Below are 19,068 nucleotides of genomic sequence, written 5' to 3' on the forward strand. Positions count from 1 at the left end.
TTACATTGGAATTCCTCAGAGTTTGTACCCCGTTTATGTGCTTCTGTGTTATGGCTGATTCTCTTCAACACCGTTTTGCATTTTTCAATAGTGAAGAGATGTTGAGAACAAACCCTTCAGACTGAGGGGCCGATGCAATGAAGTGGGCACTGCCTGGCACAGATGTTAACGTGAGGATGGACGTGCATTTTGGACGTGCTAGACTAACACCCGATGCAAAAAGGGGATTAGCATCTTTGGTTTCCCCTATTTAGTATTGTTGCGATACTAAGATCTACTGCTTGCGGTGATGAAATTTAAAGGAAAAATTAATGAGCTGGTAATCAAAAAATAAATTTCTGGGCTCACGTACACGCACAATATATACGCTCCAAGGCGATTATATTGTGCGTGTAAATCAGCTGCGGAGTGAGAAAACAGGCGCTCATGTAGCTCGCCCATTTTCCTGACAGGCGCATATCCACAACTCCCGGGCGCTCGATGCTATATTTAAATGAGCAGCCGCGTTAAAAGGGTCGCCAAAATTTCTACCTAGCACGTCCTTTGTAACGCGGCTGCTCATTTAAATGTAGCGTCGGGCGCCCAGGAGAGGTGGGTGCGCGTGCGTTAGGAAAACGGGGGCCGAATACGAGCGCCCGTCTCACCGCGCGTGATAAAGCATCGGCCTGTTAAGAGCCTGGAACCTCTGCTCTGCACCTCTAGCCCTCTCCCCTCCTTCGCTGGTCTGTGCTGCCCTCTTCCTCTTCCCATCGCGTCCCTTCCCTGTTCTGCCTCTCTCTTTCTTTCCTCCGAACGCTCTTCTTCTCTGCCTGCGCTGCAGGTGCCTGCCCGAAGTTTTTTTTATCCATGTGGTTTCTCTTCTCTGATCTTCCTGTCCTGATGTTGCCTTGGCAGATATTCCTGTCCATCTCAGCCTTGCCAGCCCTGAATGATGAAGAGTCTTACTCCTGTTACTTTGAAGATTACGAGAGCCCAGCGGTCCTGACGGACACTGGAGCGATGTGTCCGTCTCCCGATCCAAGCAAAGCCCCAACAATAAAGCCAGGAGCAGGTCAGTTGAGAAATCCAGCGGGCCGAAGAGACGCAAGGAAATATTACCAGATCTTGTATGATATAATGGCGTTAGTGCATAGTGGGATATGAGGTCTGCACAGATGAGCTATCACGATTTCAGTAAACTTAGATGATGTCCTAAGTGGATCGCTGAGAGTACTTATTAAGCAAGGAATTGACGTCCAAAAGATTTACCTAAGACTGGATTTTAGCCTGCTTGTTTAAAAATGTGGCCCCTTTAGGCCAGCCAAATTTGGAAACACAAACTTAGCCAGATTAAAAAAAAAAAGGGTTGGGTTGGGCTCTTCCTGGGATTTAGTGCAGACATTCCCATATTTAGGTCGGGAGGAGGAAAACAACGTACAGAGATTGTATTTTACTATCCACATGAGTTATATTCCATGACAAAGATGCCTGCACAAAATATAGCTACAGATGTCTGACAGGTTTCCGAGCGAAAACCCGTGCGCGCTCTCCTCTGAAAACTGGGGCAAAGTCACTGGGTAAAAAGTACCTGCGATCTTTGTCCCAGTGCACTGTTTCAGATCCTTACAAGTGGAATGAGTTTAGGTGCGACGGAAAGACCCACCCGATGCCCTGCACCCTGGCTTCGGCATTCTCTTGGCTCAGGCAGTCCCAGCTCACTCTGCCGTGGGAAGACCACTCTCTGAGCTGTGAGAGCCAACCCATTCTCTTTCCCTTTTCCAGATCACGCGAAGGTGCAGCTGCTGCTGCGTTTCAGCGACATCATCATCGCCGCTGTGGACTTCACGTTTTATGACTGCACGGCGGTGGCGCTGCTCTCCAGGACAGCACAGTGAGTGAATCTCCTTGGCTGCGGCCAGACCCAACGCAGAGTCTTTTGCTGTTTGAGAGGGCTTGCTTTGAGCATGGCGGCACTCACAGGCTGGTCTCTCGTGTTACTGCTTCAGGTGCCAGGGATGCGTGAGCAGCGACTGGGGGTGCAACTGGTGTGTCCAGCAGCATCTCTGCACCCACAAAGCCACATGTGAAGAGGGAGCTATCATTTATAATAAGATGGTACGTTGCATGCGCATTCCATTCCAGCCTTTTCTGACTTTTAGTGTCCATTTATATTATGCCAGGCAGCAACTGTGAGTCAAAGAGTGTCAGGCAAGGAGCATAACCAAGCCATGAATAAAAATGGGTGACATGCCCCAAGCTGTAACACCGAGGTGTGCACGCTCATGCTCTGCCTGCCCCTGTTACTTTCCCTCTTCTCCTGATTCTACCTCTGACAGGTCCACGATTGTGCTGTTAGCCGAACGACCTTCTGTGAGCTTTGCAATTCTGCCACTGCGTTTCAGAGCTGGGTGTGGTATAATCATGTACACCTCTGCTCTGGGAGTCAGCTTATTCTGCTACGATGGTACAGAGCTGAAAAGGAGCTATGAGTTTGGCTTTATAGCTGTGGCAATTCCTTTTTATGATTGATATGGGATCTGTGTCCAGTGGCAATCCAAGGCTGATGATTTCACAGGGAGAGGGATTCCTCCCAGAATGTGTCCTATCACCCCTTTACTCTGTGGGTGGGTAGAGTGCCTCTTCGGCAGCCAGATTGACGAGTAAGAGGAAATTTGCATGCACATCAATAACTGGACTTAGAGTTCATTGTGACTTTGGTTGTTTCTATTATTGCTGTCTTTTGCTCTTTTGTATAATTGCAGATGCAATCAGGGGCTCTGAATGGGTTCACAGTACTAAATGAAAGGACTTTTCTGTTAGACACCCTAATTTAAACAGAATGGTTTTCAAAGCCATTTATCCATGGCAGAGGGATTTATTGGCATAAATGAGCCTCCCCAATATGGCCAAAAGTCTGCGTGTGTTTCCACGACACGTGCACTGGTAGCAGAGGAAATAAAACACCAATCACATTTTCAATTCTACACACGTTGTTTTCCCAAAATAAAGTGCCTGCGGAAAAGCAGGTGCAAAGGTCCATGGGTAATTTTTTCCCATGAATTGTTTCAAAGTGAAAGTTTGCATGCACTCTCTCTTTGAAACTGGGTGCAGAGTCCATGGGTGAAAAGCACCCAGTGCGGGGCAGATTGAAACTAGCTCCCGAAAGGCAGAGGCGACCTGATCCAGCCCTGTGCGGTGCTGAGCTCGATCTTGTGCTGACTGTGAACGTTGGGATCTTGCGCTTAATGCAAGTACGAGAGGCTTGAAGCTATAAAGGATTATTACAGCTTTAAAGCATTGCCGTTCCATCAGCGTGTCACTGTTACTTCCCAGCAGCCATAGACTTCATGGGAAAGGTAAAGGGTTTTCGTCATAAAGAGACGGGCAAAGTGGGAGTAGCAGAAACACCACCCCCCACACAAGCTGGTAGAGTTACCCACCAGATTTGCCCGACAGGGTTGATCCAGTCCTGGATTAACTCCATTGCACGTGAGGACGTGCAGTTCTGATGTTCCTAGTGCATTCCCTATGGAAAGTAAGACTACAGGTCTCTGCATGCAATGGGGCAAACCCTGGACTGGATTAACCCTGTCAGGTGAACGTGGGGGCCAGCTGATAATTCTAATGGTGATAGACTGTGGAAGAAAGTGAAAGAAACTGAATTCTGAGAAAGGCAAATGAAACCAAGGAAGCCCTCTAGCAGCTCCTTGTTCTGTACTGGAGACACTACCATAGGAAAGTTTCCTGCTGAGGTCTTCCAGAAACAAAACTCCTTGCAAGATTCTCTTTTTCTTGAACATTGGAAGAATTTTGGACGCTTTTTAACTGAAGGTGCAAATAGGTCATTTTCATCATACTGCTTCACTCACCACCTATGGGGGCAATATGTTGTCTGCACTGTAAATCACATGCAGGGGATTTCTGATGTAGCAAATAAATAAAATATTTTTCAAGGTTTAAAAAAATAATCATTTGAAAATTGGCCCCTATGATGGTAACTTTCAAAGGCATTTCCATGGTTTCAAATGTTGCTTTACTTGCAGAAATGGCCTGTTGTGCATTTGCTCACCCGATACCCGGGTAAGTTCTGTGGGGCAGATTTTTAAAAAGTACGCGAGCGTGTACTTTTGTTCGCGCACCTGTCGCAAACAAGAGTATGCCGGATTTTAATAGATATGCGCGTATCTTTTAAAATCCAGGGTCGGCGCGCGCAAGGCTGCGCAAAATCGGCAGCCTGCGCATGCTGAGCCGCGCAGCCTGCCTCCGTTCCCTCCGAGGCTGCTCTGAAATCAGAGTTGCCTCGGAGGGAACTTTCTTTCCGGCACCCCCCACCTTCCCTTTCCTTCCCCTAACTAACCCGCCCCCTACCTTTATTTCAAAAGTTACGCCTGCCCAAGGCAGGCGTAACTTGCGCGTGCAGGATGGCTGCCGGCGCACCATGTTCCGGTCCGGGGCTGGTCCGGAGGCTGCGGCCATGCCCCGGAATGCCCCCAATGACGCGCCGGCCGCGGCCACATCCCCCCGACACGCCCTCGACACGCCCCCCCCCAGGAAAGCCCCGGGACTTACGCACATCCAGGGGCTTGCACACGCCACCGAGCCTATGCAACATAGGTTCGGTGCGCGCAGGGGGTGGAAGGGGCAGACTTTTGGGGGTTACGCGCGTACCCCTTTGAAAATCTGCCCCTGTATGTGTGCAGAGTTACCCTGGGCTGAGCCGAGGCGTTCCCCGGGACGCAGCTGGGGAGGGATTGGCACTGACGCGCGTACATTTGCCTTTTCAAAAGGTTGCACATAAAATTTCAAGAAACAGTGGGTGGGGTTGTGGGCGGGCAGTTTTTGGTGGGAAAATTTTCAAACCAGACTTGTGCGCCTAAGCTCCCTTTGAAAATTGGTGCAACTTATGTACATATTTGCTTTCTCATTTATGCAAGATGTTATACATGTACTCCCCACCCTCCCGGGGGACTTCTGCAGGTAAAACAGTGTTTTATGAACAGAAATTACGTTTTGCACCATTGACTGCCCAATAGGAGGGTAAATTATATGCATCTGTCATACCCGCACGTAAGTGTACCTGAACTGACCGGAGGCGTTGCCGGGGCGTGACTGGGAGGGGTTTGGACTTTCGTGCAGATTTTTGGATTTTAAAAATGATGACGGTAACTTTCAAAGTGGCGCGCGGGCACACATGTGCGTGCATTTGTCGGGGCACGCCTATTTTATAACGTACGTACTTATATGCGTGCATGTTATCAAATAGCATGGCCGCACGCACACGTGCACAGAATTTTAAATCCGTGCCTGCCTGTGCGCACAAATCCCGCTTCTTCTGCATAAGTGGGATTTAAAAAGGGACGTGCGCCGACGCATTTGCCAGTTTTACCTCTTTGTTCCCAGTTCGCCGAGTTAACGACCTCCCCCCACCCCGGTTGATGACCTGTACACCTCCCGGTTACCCCAGACCCTTTACATCCCTCAGATATGGCTCTTTTTTTATTTTTATAGCAGCAGTAAAGCTATGTGGCAGGGGACCAAGACGCGCGTCAGATCACATAAGTATTTACGTGCCAGTTTCAGGTTCAGTTATCTGCCCGTGCCTCACCCAGAACCCGCCCACCCACGCCCCTGTTCTAGAGGTTGCGAGAGGTGTGTGCAGCAGCACCGACGCATGTATCCAGGCGGTTTTTAAAATCTGTTCGGCACACGCGAGCCCAACATATTCGTGCATCCCCTAATTAAGGCACGCATCGGGCTTTTAAAGTTCACCTTTATGTGCATACATTTCTCACAAACATTCTGCACACATTTCATCAGGAGTAAGTGTGTGCAGGCAGATTAGGTGGGGATCTTTTTCAGAGTGGACTTCATGTGCGTGAGTCCACTTTGAAAACTTATGTGTGGGGGTTTTTTGCCATCGAATTTATGCACGATTGTGGATGTGTGGAACAGCCTCCCGGTGGAAGTGGTGGAGACAAAAACAGTGTCTGAATTTAAGAAAGCATGGGATAAATACAGGGGATCTCTAAGGAAGTGATGAGAATTATAATGTCAAATTAATTGGATGGATGGGCCAAATGGTCTTTTTCTGCTGTCATGTTTCTATGTTCCTAAAATGACCCCTATATGCTTAGTTCGTGCATTCTCTTCTGTTTATCCTTCTTCCCATTCTCACTTAACTTCTTATGTTTTTTTATTGCTCCTCCCACCTTGTTTCTCCCATTCCTGTCATCTTTCTGCTTCCCATCTCTCTCTTTGCCTCTTCCTTTCTTTCCTTTCTTCTGCTGTTCTCTCTTTCCTGCTTCTTTCCACGTTCTCCTCGCCTCTGCCCCCCAACCTACTTTTATGTTCTCACCCAGGCACAGATTCCAGTCTTGGGCCCATCTGTTCCTCCTGTCATTTCTGACGGAAATGTTTCCACTTCCCTGCCATTGAGCAGTGCTTCTCCGTTGAACACCACCGCAGGCCTGCCTACCATCGCCAGCGTGACCACTGCCACTGCCGCCGCCGCCACCACCACCACCGCTACCCTGCCTAGCACAGCACCTACTACTGTGGTCATACCCACGGAAGCACCAAATGACCCATCACCTGTTCCTCCCACCACAGCTCTCCCAACAACTCCAACTCCCAAAGATGTGATAACCACTGAGCCACCCACAGAAGAAATTGCAACCCTGCCCGTAACAAATGCAACTACCGAATTTATGGAAATCGCCACCAACCAGTCTGAGATTGCAGGTGACTTAATTCCCTTAACATCCCAGCCGAGCACGGGGAAGGAGTTTTGGGTCACTGAGCCACCGACCACAGCCGTTCCCAATTCTCTGCAGCCGCAGGCCTCTTCGGTAACAAGTTCGGCTGAGGACGACGCCACGTGGTCTTCCAGGAGTTCTGCAGCAGCAGAAAATGCAGTAAGTCCCTCTTCTTCCTCATCGGTTCAGTTTTCCAACCAGACTCCCAGTGCCCCCTCTTCGTCCGAGCTTCCAGAGGACCTGGGGTCGGAGCTTCCTGCCTCAGAGCTTCCACCGACAGTCCTCCCTGATTGGCTGTCCCGAGAGGCCATGGATATAAAGGACGCCGACGATTGGGTAGAGTCCCCGCTGTCGGAGAACGACACGTCGCCCTTCTCAGCTTCCACTCTCCTCTCAGGCGATGGGGACTTGGATGGAGTTTCGTCCAGTTTTTCCAGAAGTGACCACCCTGTGCTAGATTACCAGTACGATGCTCCGGGATTCTATGAGCTGGTAAGAACCTGTTCTTCACTTTAACTGTAAGGTCGTCCTTTGCTTTTAAACTTCATCTGAAGTCTGGGCTGAGGTAAACCAAAGCTTGTGTCTAAATGAAAGAAGAGCAGGCCCTGTGACAGCTGGGATCTTCTCTTATTTTGGTAATACCATGGAAAACCGCTGTCCCCTAGCTACCTCTGCACCTGGAAACACTGGCATATGATGTGATGTCACAAGAGACTGCAGTAAAAGCTGTGGTATTTTTAAAATACATTTCAAAGTCTAGGGGAGTTTATCTCCACTAATGGATTAAGGGGACTGAGTAAGCATTTTATGCCGAAGACTAATAGCTGATTTCATGCAACTAACATTTTTAAAAACTCAAATAGTATCATAACACAGTTATAGTCTTAAAGTATTGTATAGCTCGTACCACAGGGTAGTGCTCTTTGCAGTTAAGAAGTAGAAACGAATGATTGTTTCCATCACTAGGCTTTTGTTTTGTATTTATACAGAATGAAGAAGAGGTGATGTGGGGTCCCAGTGCCTGCCCCTGTGTACACAGCATCCAGGGGTCCTCTCTGCTGCCAGTCAATGTAGAAAGAAAGATTACCTTGCTAGGGAAGAACCTCCACCTGTACCAGGTAGAGCCTGGGCTGTTACCTAACTGCGGTGCTTGTATGTGTCTCTGCATTTCAGTGGGTTGTCTGTGTGTGCACACATCAAGGAAGTGCTTGGGGTTATTTTGGCAACTGTCAGAATAGGCGAGCACAGTATTTTGGGGAGGGCTTAGTGGGTAAATCACTGCTAAGAGTATGGGTCTTCCAGGAGTAAAGCCCTGCTTTGCATATGGTGCCGTACAGGATGAGCAGTGGGATTACGAATGTGTCCTCGTCCTGGAGGGACGGACCGTGGTGGTGGATGCCTTTGTTGAAGCAGACGCAGCAGAGCAAAAGAAGCACTACATCACCTGCCAGCTACACCAGGTAACCGCAGCTCAGGAGACAAGCCCAGTCCCGTCCCCCCCCCCCCCAGCTCTCGGTCATTGGCCATGCTCGTCTCCTCATTAATCCTCGTCCCCCCTGTCACTGTCCTGTCCTGTCTCTGTAGACCCTTTCAGTCTGCCTGTAGGAGGCGGAGCGTTGTGCGGGCCATGACTCTCTTGTTTCACCTTTGTCCCCTAATGCTCCTCTCTTGTTGCAGTACAGCTACTCAGCACCGCAGCCAGAGTTCAATGCTGCAGTGTATGTGCAGAGACAGCGAGACCTGCGAGTGGACAGCAGTGAGGATCTGTATGGTATGTGTGGGAGATAAACCCCTTCCTCAGAAACCTTAAAACTGGATTGCACTGGGTCAAGGATTATTACTTGTGTGTGTCCATAGCAGCCAGCCAGTTAATTCAGACTGACATAAAAGAAATTAATTAGCAGATATTCAGCTCTTATACCCCAAAATACTTAGCAAACCTCTGCCATAAGGCTGACAAGGATTGTTTGCATATTAAAGATTTCTTTACTGTCTTAAATACTGACTCAGTGATGGGACGGTAAAATACTTCTGTATCTTTAAAAAGTCATAATGTGAAGAAGAGAATAGCTTTTAGTCTTACAAAGTCTCTATTTTCTGCCTCTACCAGGATCCTCCAGGAATTTATTCTGTAATGTACAATCATCTCATTCCAGCCCAGAACCAGTCTGTATTGTCATTTCCCTTTGGCCATCTCTCCACAGTAACTCTGTATAACTGCTCGGTGGGACACTCGGACTGCAGCCGGTGCCAGACGGCAGATCCCAAGTACGACTGCGTGTGGTGTGGCGGGGAGCAGCCCACCTGTGTCTTCCAGGAGTCGTGTGCTGAAGAGATTGAGGACACGTGCCCTGCGCCGCTCATCCACTCCGTGAGTAGCCACGACTGCTCATTACAGGGGAACTCAAGGGGCAATCCCGATCCCGATCTCAAAAAAGATATAGTTGCGATGGAGAAGGTACAGAGAAGGGCGACCAAAATAATAAAGGGGATGGAACAGCTCCCCTATGAGGAAAGACTAAAGAGGTTAGGACTTTTCAGCTTGGAGAAGAGACGACTGAGGGGGGATATAATAGAGGTGTTTAAAATCATGAGAGGTCTAGAACGGGTAGATGTGAATCGGCTATTTACTCTTTCGGATAATAGAAAGACTAGGGGGCACTCCATGAAGTTAGCATGTGGCACATTTAAAACTAATCGGAGAAAGTTCTTTTTCACTCAACGCACAATTAAACTCTGGAATTTGTTGCCAGAGGATGTGGTTAGTGCAGTTAGTATAGCTGTGTTTAAAAAAGGATTGGATAAGTTCTTGGAGGAGAAGTCCATTATCTGCTATTAATTAAGTTGACTTAGAAAATAGTCACTGCTATTACTAGCAATGGTAACATGGAATAGACTTAGTTTTTGGGTACTTGCCAGGTTCTTATGGCCTGGATTGGCCACTGTTGGAAACAGGATGCTGGGCTTGATGGACCCTTGGTCTGACCCAGTATGGCATGCTCTTATGTTCTCATGTAGTTGGGGAAAGGAATTCCCATGGGGGCCGTCTTTGCTCCAGTAGGGGGAATGGAAGAAGCAGGAGCTGGCCCAAGCAGTCCCATGAGCTTTAAGACCGTAACTTTGAAACAGCCGCATGGGTGCACAGGTGCAAGAGTATGAGACGCGACCGTTTTAGAACCTATGTGCATATATGTGCGTGCAAACGCCAGCTCTACTGTGTAAGTGTGGGAATTTTATTAGATGCACCGCCGACGCAATTACCGGTTTCCCCAGTTTGTTCCCGGTTCACCCAGATAAAGGATAGGATTTCCTAACCCCCTTAGTTAATATGCCTCCTTCTTAGCTCCAACCCTTAAAACCCCGCTAACTAGCCTAATTTTTTTTGTTTCATTACTTTCACACCATCCATAGCAGAAGTACGGTTATGCAGTAAGGGACTTCGGCACGTATTTGTGCACGTAAATACTTATGCGTGCATTTCATGTTCCATACCTGTCCCTTTTTTTGCCTTTCCCATTTCTGGGCGTGCCGGGAGATACGCGGGTACTCAGGCCCGGTGCGTGCCAGCCCAAGATACTCACATGTCTCCCGGCTTTTGTGCATGCAGGGCTTTTAAAATTCCCCTTTATGAAGCTGAGGAAGCTTCTTCATGAAAGGTGAAGAGAATCCAGCTGCTCAGCCATCCCACCTTACAAACGCAGACGCTCACCAGTGGAGAATTAAGAAGCATCTGGAAATGTTCTGACTGCTTCACTTTTTCTCACATTGCAGAAAGATGCTTGGGCAAGCTCTTGGGACATTCAGCTGTGCCCTGTGGAGATTTACTCTGGGGCAGGATTTTTTGCACACCTGTAGATTTGGTAGCATCAAAGCCATCGTGGGCCAGCCCAGTGGCTCAGTGACAAGTGCTGTACACTGCCACGTGAAAAGAGCTGGATTTGTCTCCCAGAATCAAGCTTCTGCTCCCTGAAGGGACTGGGCGGCATTCACCACCCCCTGAGTAAAAGGGGGGCTCTGACAGATTTGGGATCCACATTAGCCAGAGGGAGCCACAGTTCGTGGTCCCTGACTGTGTACTGTCGCTGCAAGCTCTGGGCTACGTAAGTTGGGAGGGGGCCACAGCATTAGTGGAAAATCCCCAGGGAATTGTGAATGAAGGCTCATGACAATGCAGTCCAGTAGAGGTTGGTTCCAGTTGAACTGGACTCAAAACAGCAGGAGGAAAGCTGCCGGGTGAAAAAAAAAACCATGAATTGAGATCATCACGATCAGGGCATAAGAAATAACAACAGATTCCTTGCTGGGCTTCAAAAGACCCTGAACAGAAAACAGGAGGAGTTGTGTCAGTGATGAATTACGTAGAGCAGTGTTCCCGAACCCTGTCCTGGGGGCCCACCAGCCAGTTGGGTTTTCAAGATATCCACAATGAATATGCATGAGAGAAAATTTGCATGCACTGCCTCCATAACATGCAAATTTTCTCTCATGCATATTCATTGTGGATATCCTGAAAACCCGACTGGCTGGTGGGCCCCCAGGACAGGGATGGGGACCACTGACGTAGAGCATTTTGGATATCCACCTGTTGGGATTTGTTTTATCTTGTACATCTACAAAGCGTCTGTGGTGGTGGGACAGGAAGGGACTATACTTCATGTTCTGGGGTCTCTGTGTTACAGATTGAGCCGTTATCCGGACCAGTAGAAGGAGGCAGCCGGATCACCATCACTGGCTCGAATCTTGGTCAGAAGCACGAGGACATTGCCAACTCCGTCACCGTGGCGGGAATCCCCTGCGTCGTCGACGTCCTGCAGTACGAGATATCCAGCAGGTATCGTGCCATCCCTGTGGCATGTCGCATGGGCGACTGCCTTTTCTGTGGTTCTTTTGTGCAGGTTTCTTTCAGGAACATAAAGAATTAGGGGGAAGAGTTTTCCTCGCATCCAAGAACCCCTGTAGCTAAGTTTCAAAAAGAAAAACTACATGGGCACTTTCCCTCTGAAAATTGACCAGGCAAAGTACCCACGGAAATGAACCCGGGAACACTTCCCTTTGATCCCGCTCAAGGTCCATGCGCTGTGGAGGCCTGTGCACAGTTTTACCCAGAGAAAGAATGGCAATTTTCCTATGATTTACTTGGGCAAATGGCTTTGAAAATTGCCCTCTGGGTGACCGAAGCCCCGATGGTGAAGGTAGTGGAAAGAGGATCATCTGTCTTCGCCTTCCAGTCTGAGGCATTTTAGCAGTCGGTCTGTGCGTCTGGTGTCCGTGAAACCTTTGTGCCCTCCATGTGCTGCCCGTGATGCTGTCCTCTCTGTCCCCCCTTCTCCGCAGCATTGTGTGTGTCACCAGCAGAAGCCTGACCGAGAGATCGGGGCACGTGGCCGTGGAAGTACCTGGAGGGGGGCATGGAGTTTCTGCTCAGACGTTCTCCTATCAGGTAACGCCGTCCTCCTCCCGTAATCAGGATCTGCCCTGCCGGTTCTGACTCCGGGAGATAGCAGCTCCACTGTTTTCTACTGGCTGGCGCGCTGGGCTTCCCTGGTGCACCGTGAGATGGACACATTACCCAGCACTGTACTGCAGACCTGCCTTTTCAAAAGTGCACCACCACCATGCGCACAGCATTTCCGATGTGCCACACAAATTACACAAACAGGAAATGAGAAGATCGTTATATCTTAGCGTATATGAAACTGAGTGTGATGCAGGGGTGTTCGCTGGGCAGAATGAAAAGCCGTGCGTTTGTGTGCTTGGAAAATACATTACTTCCACATTTATTTCCCTGAAAAGAGGCTTGTTAAAGCAGAAGTAATAGCAAAACTATTAAAAAAATAAAATAAATTCACCTGATGATTAAAGCAGATTCATTAGGACCACATTTTATTTCAGATTTTTTTTGTCAGCTTATTCCTGATGAAATATTACAGGTCCACGTTCAGTAGGCTGGAGAGCAGCAAAGTTATTCGAGCAACTTTACTCGGATAACTTTAGCCATCCTCCTGAATATACATGGATAAAAGTATCTGGGTAAAGTTAGCTGGATAACTTTAAACTTAACGGGCTATAATTAGAATATACCTGGTTAAGTGACATGAATAAACACATATACCCTTTCAGGCCAGCAGGCTGAGCCTCTAGCCCCAGCCCCCAAAATACTGAAAAAGCAATCGAGACGTAGCACCTGTTTTCACCACCCCCCCCCCCCCCCCCCCCCCCCCCCCCCACTCCAACATCCCAAAATAAAAAAAACAAAACAACGTTCTGGCCATAGCAACTTGAGGCGCCCTTCCCCGCAACCCCTGATATTAAAATTAAAGTTCTGGCTTTAGTTAGCCGGACAAACTCCAGTGAATATGGACCTCTAAACGTTTACCCTCCTCCTATCTAGTCTCCTCCACCAGAAGGGAGGAGTGGCAGCCTAGTGGTTAGAGAGTGGGCTGAGAATCAGCGAAGCCAGAGTTCAAATCCTACTTCCCCTACTAACACACCTTGTGACCTTGTACAAGTCACTTTATCTACTATTGCCTCAGGGACGCACGTAAACTGTCAAGGTTGCACGTGGAAAAATCAGCATCTATGCATGTAAATAGCAAACACTCATGGACAGGTCATTTTACAAACTCAGACATACAGGGTTTGTGAATAAATCTGTACAGGGTCAGGGCTTTGCCCGCTACTTATCCGGATAAGTGCAGCATATATGTGCGTGGGTTTTCTTTACATGTATGTGCATGTTGCAGGGTACATTTGCGCATATTTTATAACCTGTGCATAACACATAAGCGTAGGTTATAAAATTCAGGCATAGATTTTCATGCACCCATATTCCCACACATATATGGGGGCACATGCAGCTGTTTGAGAGTTATCCTCCCTGATTGTAAGCTCTTTGGAGCATGAATTTATTGTGCCTGAATATTTATCACCATTGTACACTGCTGCATTTGTCCGGTAGCGCTGTAAAAATGCTAAGTATTATATAGTATTACCCCAATGAAGTTTAAGTAACTCAGTGCACAGCTGTTATTCAGAAAGTAAAATATACTGGCAGAAAACCAAGATAGGAGACCAAGAGGGGTGGGGGGTGGGGACAGAGCCAGGAAACAGGCAGACTGGTATTTAAATAATCCAGATAGTACCGCAGCTTTAATTCCTCGGGTCTCTGTTTCAGCAGCCTGCACCGTATGCCCGAGAGCTGAGATTCTGCTGAGTCCGTTGGGTTCAGAGAGTGTTGGCACTTCAGAATGGGAGAAACTTTCCCAGCAATGCAAGGCTGGAGAAATGCCAGGGACTGGGGGAAAGGGTTTTTACTCCTAGCTGGAGTCGGAATGGAAAGATTTGGAGAGATTTCTTGCAGCATCTCATCTTTCTGGAGCAGGAAGGGCAAGGCCAGCCAGGCTGTGGCGTCTCCTCCACCTTTTTCTTTTCACTCAAGCCCAAATTTTCAAAGCCCGTCACGCACAAAAACTAGAGGATACACGCATGGCCGGGCCAAGCACATTTTAAAAATAGCCCGGCCACGCGCAAATCTCCTGATACGCGCTGAAGTGCTGGACTCCTTGAAAGGGGCAGGCCGGGGGCAGGGTCTGGGTGAGGCGGGTGCTAACTCGGACAGTGGCCATTAGGCCCTGTCCCGGGGAAGCACTCGTCAGCAGCCGGCCGGCACGCGCAACTTACTTCTGCTCAAAGGAGCAGGTACGTTTTAAAATAAAAAAAAATAGAGTAGTTAGGAGAGGGGAAAAGGGAGGAAGGGTAGTTAGGAGTAGGGAACCGGGAAAAGGCCCGACCGTGTCACTGTGCATACTTTAAAAAAATTCCTCTTCCCGTGCGCGTGCAAGTCGCAACCCGCCCGCACATGGGCATGCTGATACTAAAATCAGGCACGCATGTGCGCGCGGGTATCGTATTTTATAACATGCACGTGGCGATACTAAAATCAGGCACGCATGTGTGTGCAGGTATCATATTTTATAACATGCGTGTGGCGATACTAAAATCAGGCACGCATGTACTTGCGGTTATCGTATTTGATAACATGTGCGTGCTGATATTAAAATCAGGCACGTATGTGTGCGCGGGTATCATATTTTATAACATGTGTGTGGCGATACTAAAATCAGGCACGCATGTACTCGCGGTTATCATATTTGATAACATGTGCGTGCTGATATTAAAATCAGGCACGCATGTGAGCGCGGGTATCATATTTTATAACATGCACGTGGCGATACTAAAATCAGGCACGCATGTGTGCGCAGGTATCATATTTTATAACATGCATGTGGCGATACTAAAATCAGGCACGCATGCACTCGCGGTTATCGTATTTGATAACATGTGCGTGCTGATATTAAAATCAGGCACGCATGTGAGCGCGGGTATCGTATTTTATAACATGCACGTGGTGATACTAAAATCAGGCACGCATGTGTGCGCAGGTATCATATTTTATAACATGCGTGTGGCGATACTAAAATCAGGCATGCATGCACTCGCGGTTATCGTATTTGATAACATGTGCGTGCTGATATTAAAATCAGGCACGTATGTGTGCGCGGGTATCGTATTTTATAACATGCGTATGGCGATACTAAAATCAGGCACGCATGTACTCGCGGTTATCATATTTGATAACATGTGCGTGCTGATATTAAAATCAGGCACGCATGTGTGCGCAGGTATCGTATTTTATGACATGCGTGTGGCGATACTAAAATCAGGCACGCATGTACTCATGGTTATCGTATTTGATAACATGTGCGTGCTGATATTAAAATCAGGCACGCATGTGCGCGCAGGTATTGTATTTTTTAAGATGCGCACAGCGACGCATGCATGTTATAAAATCGGCGCGTCCATGTGAGCGCACCGGGAACCGCACACGCGCATGTTTTAGAATCTACCCCTTAGTCTCTCCCACATCTAGCTCTTCACGTTCACACTGCCCATTTGTGGCCTTTTGGGGTTTTTTTTCATTTTCTTTGAAAGACAGCTAGATATAATCAGGGTGAAGTCAATTTTATAAAAAGGACTGAGCACCTAAGCTAGCCAGCCACATTTTGGCTGACTAGGCTAAGCTGATGATCGGCTGAATATAGTAGTGTGGCACAGAGGTGAGCAGTCAAGACTTTTTTCCTCTTCTAAATGCTATCTCACAGTGTTGCAAGAAAATATCAACATTCACCTTTCACGTACACCAAACAGGTCAGCACTTCAAGTGCTACCTTTCCCTTATTATTCGTCAGGTATGTCAGCTTTAGTAAGGAGCTACCTTCTCCTGGAGTCCTGAGCCTCTCTTTGCTCACCTCCAAGCCTTCCTTATATCTCTCACACACAGGAGAGTCCCTGACTTATGGTGGACCGGGACCAGACAGCTGGGTCCGGTCCTTAAGCTGTTCTGGAGGCCCCGGGCATATACTCTGTCACAAGCTGGCTAAAAGTTATATTTTGCAGATGGGGACAGAGAGAGGGGATTGCAGAGAGCTGGCAGCCCTGCCTTTTCCCCACAAATCTTTTAAAGTTGGACAGGAAGAAGGCAGGATCATGTGTGGGGGTGGAGGCTGTCTCTTTTGCAAATCTTTTGACATCAGAAAAAGGGAGATGGGGGGGGGGGGGGCGGGGGGAGGCAGGGGCAGTCAGCCCTGGAGGAGGGGATCTGGCTGGCCAGATTTAGGAACCGCTATTTTAGTGCTCGAATTTGGCCAGCCAAGCTGGGTGCCTTGCACTGAAAATCAGTAAAAGCCACTTAACTTTCTCCCCCCTGACCTAACCCAGCCCAGAATTTCAGCGACTAAAGTTAGCTACTTAATGAAACTTAGGTGGCTAAATTTATTTCTTTATTTCTATTTATTTCTCACCAAAGAGGTGCTCATAGCGAGTTAGGACAATAAAAACCAGCAATACATTAAAACATCATAAAATGATAATAAATATAACGAAATAACACAAGCCACACCATGCACATTTCTTCAAAACATTACACATCATAACTCAACAAAGGTCTTTGATCTAGCCAGCTAAGTCCATTCATAGCCAGCTGGATTCCTTTGGTTGTCCCCCCATGTGGTTAGAACATGCTCTGTTCATGCTTATGGTTCTCAGTAAATATAGCTGCATTTTTCTGTTGGTGACGCTGCAGCTTGCTGTACTTCTGAATTAGCCTGTTTCTATTACCGTCTCTTTCTCATCTATATTGTTTCCCACCGCTTGCCCAGTCTCTCTGTAGCCACATTTTCTGTTTTCTCTTACCCTTTCATGCTTTCTGTGTTCTCTCTGCTCAGAACCCAACGTTGAATTCCATTTTTCCAACCCGGGGTCCGAAGGCTGGTGGTACCTGCCTGACTCTGACGGGCTCCAAACTGCTGACAGGTCGGGCCAGTGACATCCGTATCCTGCTGGGAGACATCTCCTGCCACATGTAAGAGTTTTGTGTTCACGGAAGGCCTTTTCTTCCACTGAGCCCTGCACAGAAGGCAGCTCCTTATCCCAAAAAGGGCAGTCCACACTCCTTTTGTATACTACCTCCCGCTCACTAGCAGGAAGCTTTTGGACTTACTGCAGTCAGTCCCAAAGAACGGAGGCCAATGTACTAAAGCGCCTGCATTTCCAAGTCAGCTGTCCAGGCACTTTCTCCCCCAATCTGAGCAGGCCTCCAGGAATGCCCTCTTTCTCCCGCAGTTAAAAGTACGCCCGCTCGGAGGCCGACCTGCTTGTAGCCTCATTTAAGGAGGGCTGCTTTCAGTCCCACTGTTTTACCTGGGTAAATGCCTTTCAGGTTTGCCCTGTAAGGGGTGAATTTTCACGGCCATTTGCACACCTAAAACATGGGTTTCTGCAAGTACACAGCTTGTTATATAATTGCCTAGGGCTTGGGCAGGTAAAAATATGCGCAGAACCAGATTGCACGCATACTTTTATGTACACGAGAAAGAGGCACTCTGATTGGGGCAGAGTTTGGATTTACGTTCCGCGTATATTTTGGATTTTAAAAAGCATGCACGTAAATTCACACACGTTGCAAAGGGCAACTTTGTGTGGATGAGTTTCTGCCCATAGTTTTGCATGATTTTCCAAACAAACCTAGCGCGCATATGTTTGCTTTGAAAGTTGGTGTTACTTGAGTGCGTCACTGCCGCATATACTCCCCACAGTGCTGTAGAATTACCCTCCATGTGGCAGCCATGAGGAGGAAGCCTCAGATTGCTGTGTAAGGTCATGCCCTTTGTGGAAGAGCAAAGCCCATAAAGCCCTATTGGACCACTTAATACTGGACCTGGCAGCAGAACAGGTGTGCCCGAAATCCATCCTCTATGGAAGTTTAACTTTATTCTACCATGGAATTAACACGGACAAATCTCAACAAGCCCTCCAAAGTTTTTAGTAGACTTTAAAGATAAACAAGACCATTGAGTTTGCCACATCTCATCGTTCATCTTTTTTTTTTTTTTTTCTCCTGCCCTTTTTCTCTCCATCTCTCTCTTCCTCTCCCCTTGCCCTGGCTGTGGTTGATTGCACAGCTTCTCTGAAATAGAGGAGAACCAGCTGGAGTGTCGGACAAGTCCTAGTAATGCATCAGCAGAGTTCCCAGTAACTATCAAATATGGGGAGCAGGAAAGGAGACTGGAAGGCTCGCTCTTCAGATACACATTGGATCCCAATATCACTTCTGCAAGCCCTGCTAAGAGCTTCCTCAGGTACAGGCAGCTTCTCTCGTGTCTGACTATCCCTTTTCATCAATCATCTATGCAGCTTTCTTTCCTCTACTATCTATCCCTCTGGTTTACTTTTTACCCTGGCTTTCATGTCTTCTTTCTCTTACACCACTGAGATGTATTTATTTGATTTATATTCCACTTTACAGGCACTTCAAAGTGGATTACAATCAGGTACTGGAGGTATTTCCCTGTCCCTGGTAGGCTCACAATCCACGTTTGTACCTGAGGTAATGGAGGGTGAAGTGATTTGTCCCGGGCCACAAGGAATGGCAGGGATCTCTTGATCCCTGGGGAGGATTCTTTCTATGGGGGGGGAGACTCTCGTCTAGGGCCCAGAGAGTGAGAAAGAACTTTAGTGTGTCCCTTGGGTGTTTTTGTAGCTGTGGCATCCCCAGGAGGAAGATGCTGCAAAAGAGCAGGCAGGACCAGGAACTGGGTGTTAAATACTAATTTACTGATTAGTTTAAGGCAAAATGAAGTCCATTATTCTGAATTGTGAGATTACATCTGACTGATGGTACAGGAGTAGGTAGGTGTCCTAGGGTTACAGACATCTGGGTAGAGCCCATGGTGAATGTGAATGCGCATGCTCTCCCAGCAGCTGTCCCAAGGAATCC

At 47.9% G+C, this 19,068-nt stretch overlaps 1 protein-coding gene across 5 annotated transcripts in view; it reads left to right on the forward strand.

The window, feature by feature from the left end:
• Positions 1-19,068, forward strand: part of PLXNB1 (plexin B1) — a 176,494-nt gene that overhangs the window by 104,044 nt on the left and 53,382 nt on the right. For all 5 annotated transcript variants that reach the window (XM_029601112.1, XM_029601113.1, XM_029601115.1 and 2 more), the window contains 12 exons: positions 895-1,051; positions 1,762-1,870; positions 1,986-2,094; positions 6,339-7,226; positions 7,724-7,852; positions 8,072-8,194; positions 8,412-8,505; positions 8,939-9,105; positions 11,414-11,565; positions 12,069-12,174; positions 17,018-17,154; positions 18,254-18,430. In XM_029601112.1, coding sequence (XP_029456972.1) covers positions 895-1,051; positions 1,762-1,870; positions 1,986-2,094; positions 6,339-7,226; positions 7,724-7,852; positions 8,072-8,194; positions 8,412-8,505; positions 8,939-9,105; positions 11,414-11,565; positions 12,069-12,174; positions 17,018-17,154; positions 18,254-18,430 — 2,348 coding nt within the window. The remainder of the gene's footprint in view (positions 1-894; positions 1,052-1,761; positions 1,871-1,985; positions 2,095-6,338; positions 7,227-7,723; positions 7,853-8,071; positions 8,195-8,411; positions 8,506-8,938; positions 9,106-11,413; positions 11,566-12,068; positions 12,175-17,017; positions 17,155-18,253; positions 18,431-19,068) is intronic.

Source organism: Rhinatrema bivittatum, chromosome 4, assembly GCF_901001135.1.
Source record: "Rhinatrema bivittatum chromosome 4, aRhiBiv1.1, whole genome shotgun sequence".
NCBI classification, from domain to species: Eukaryota; Metazoa; Chordata; class Amphibia; order Gymnophiona; family Rhinatrematidae; genus Rhinatrema; species Rhinatrema bivittatum.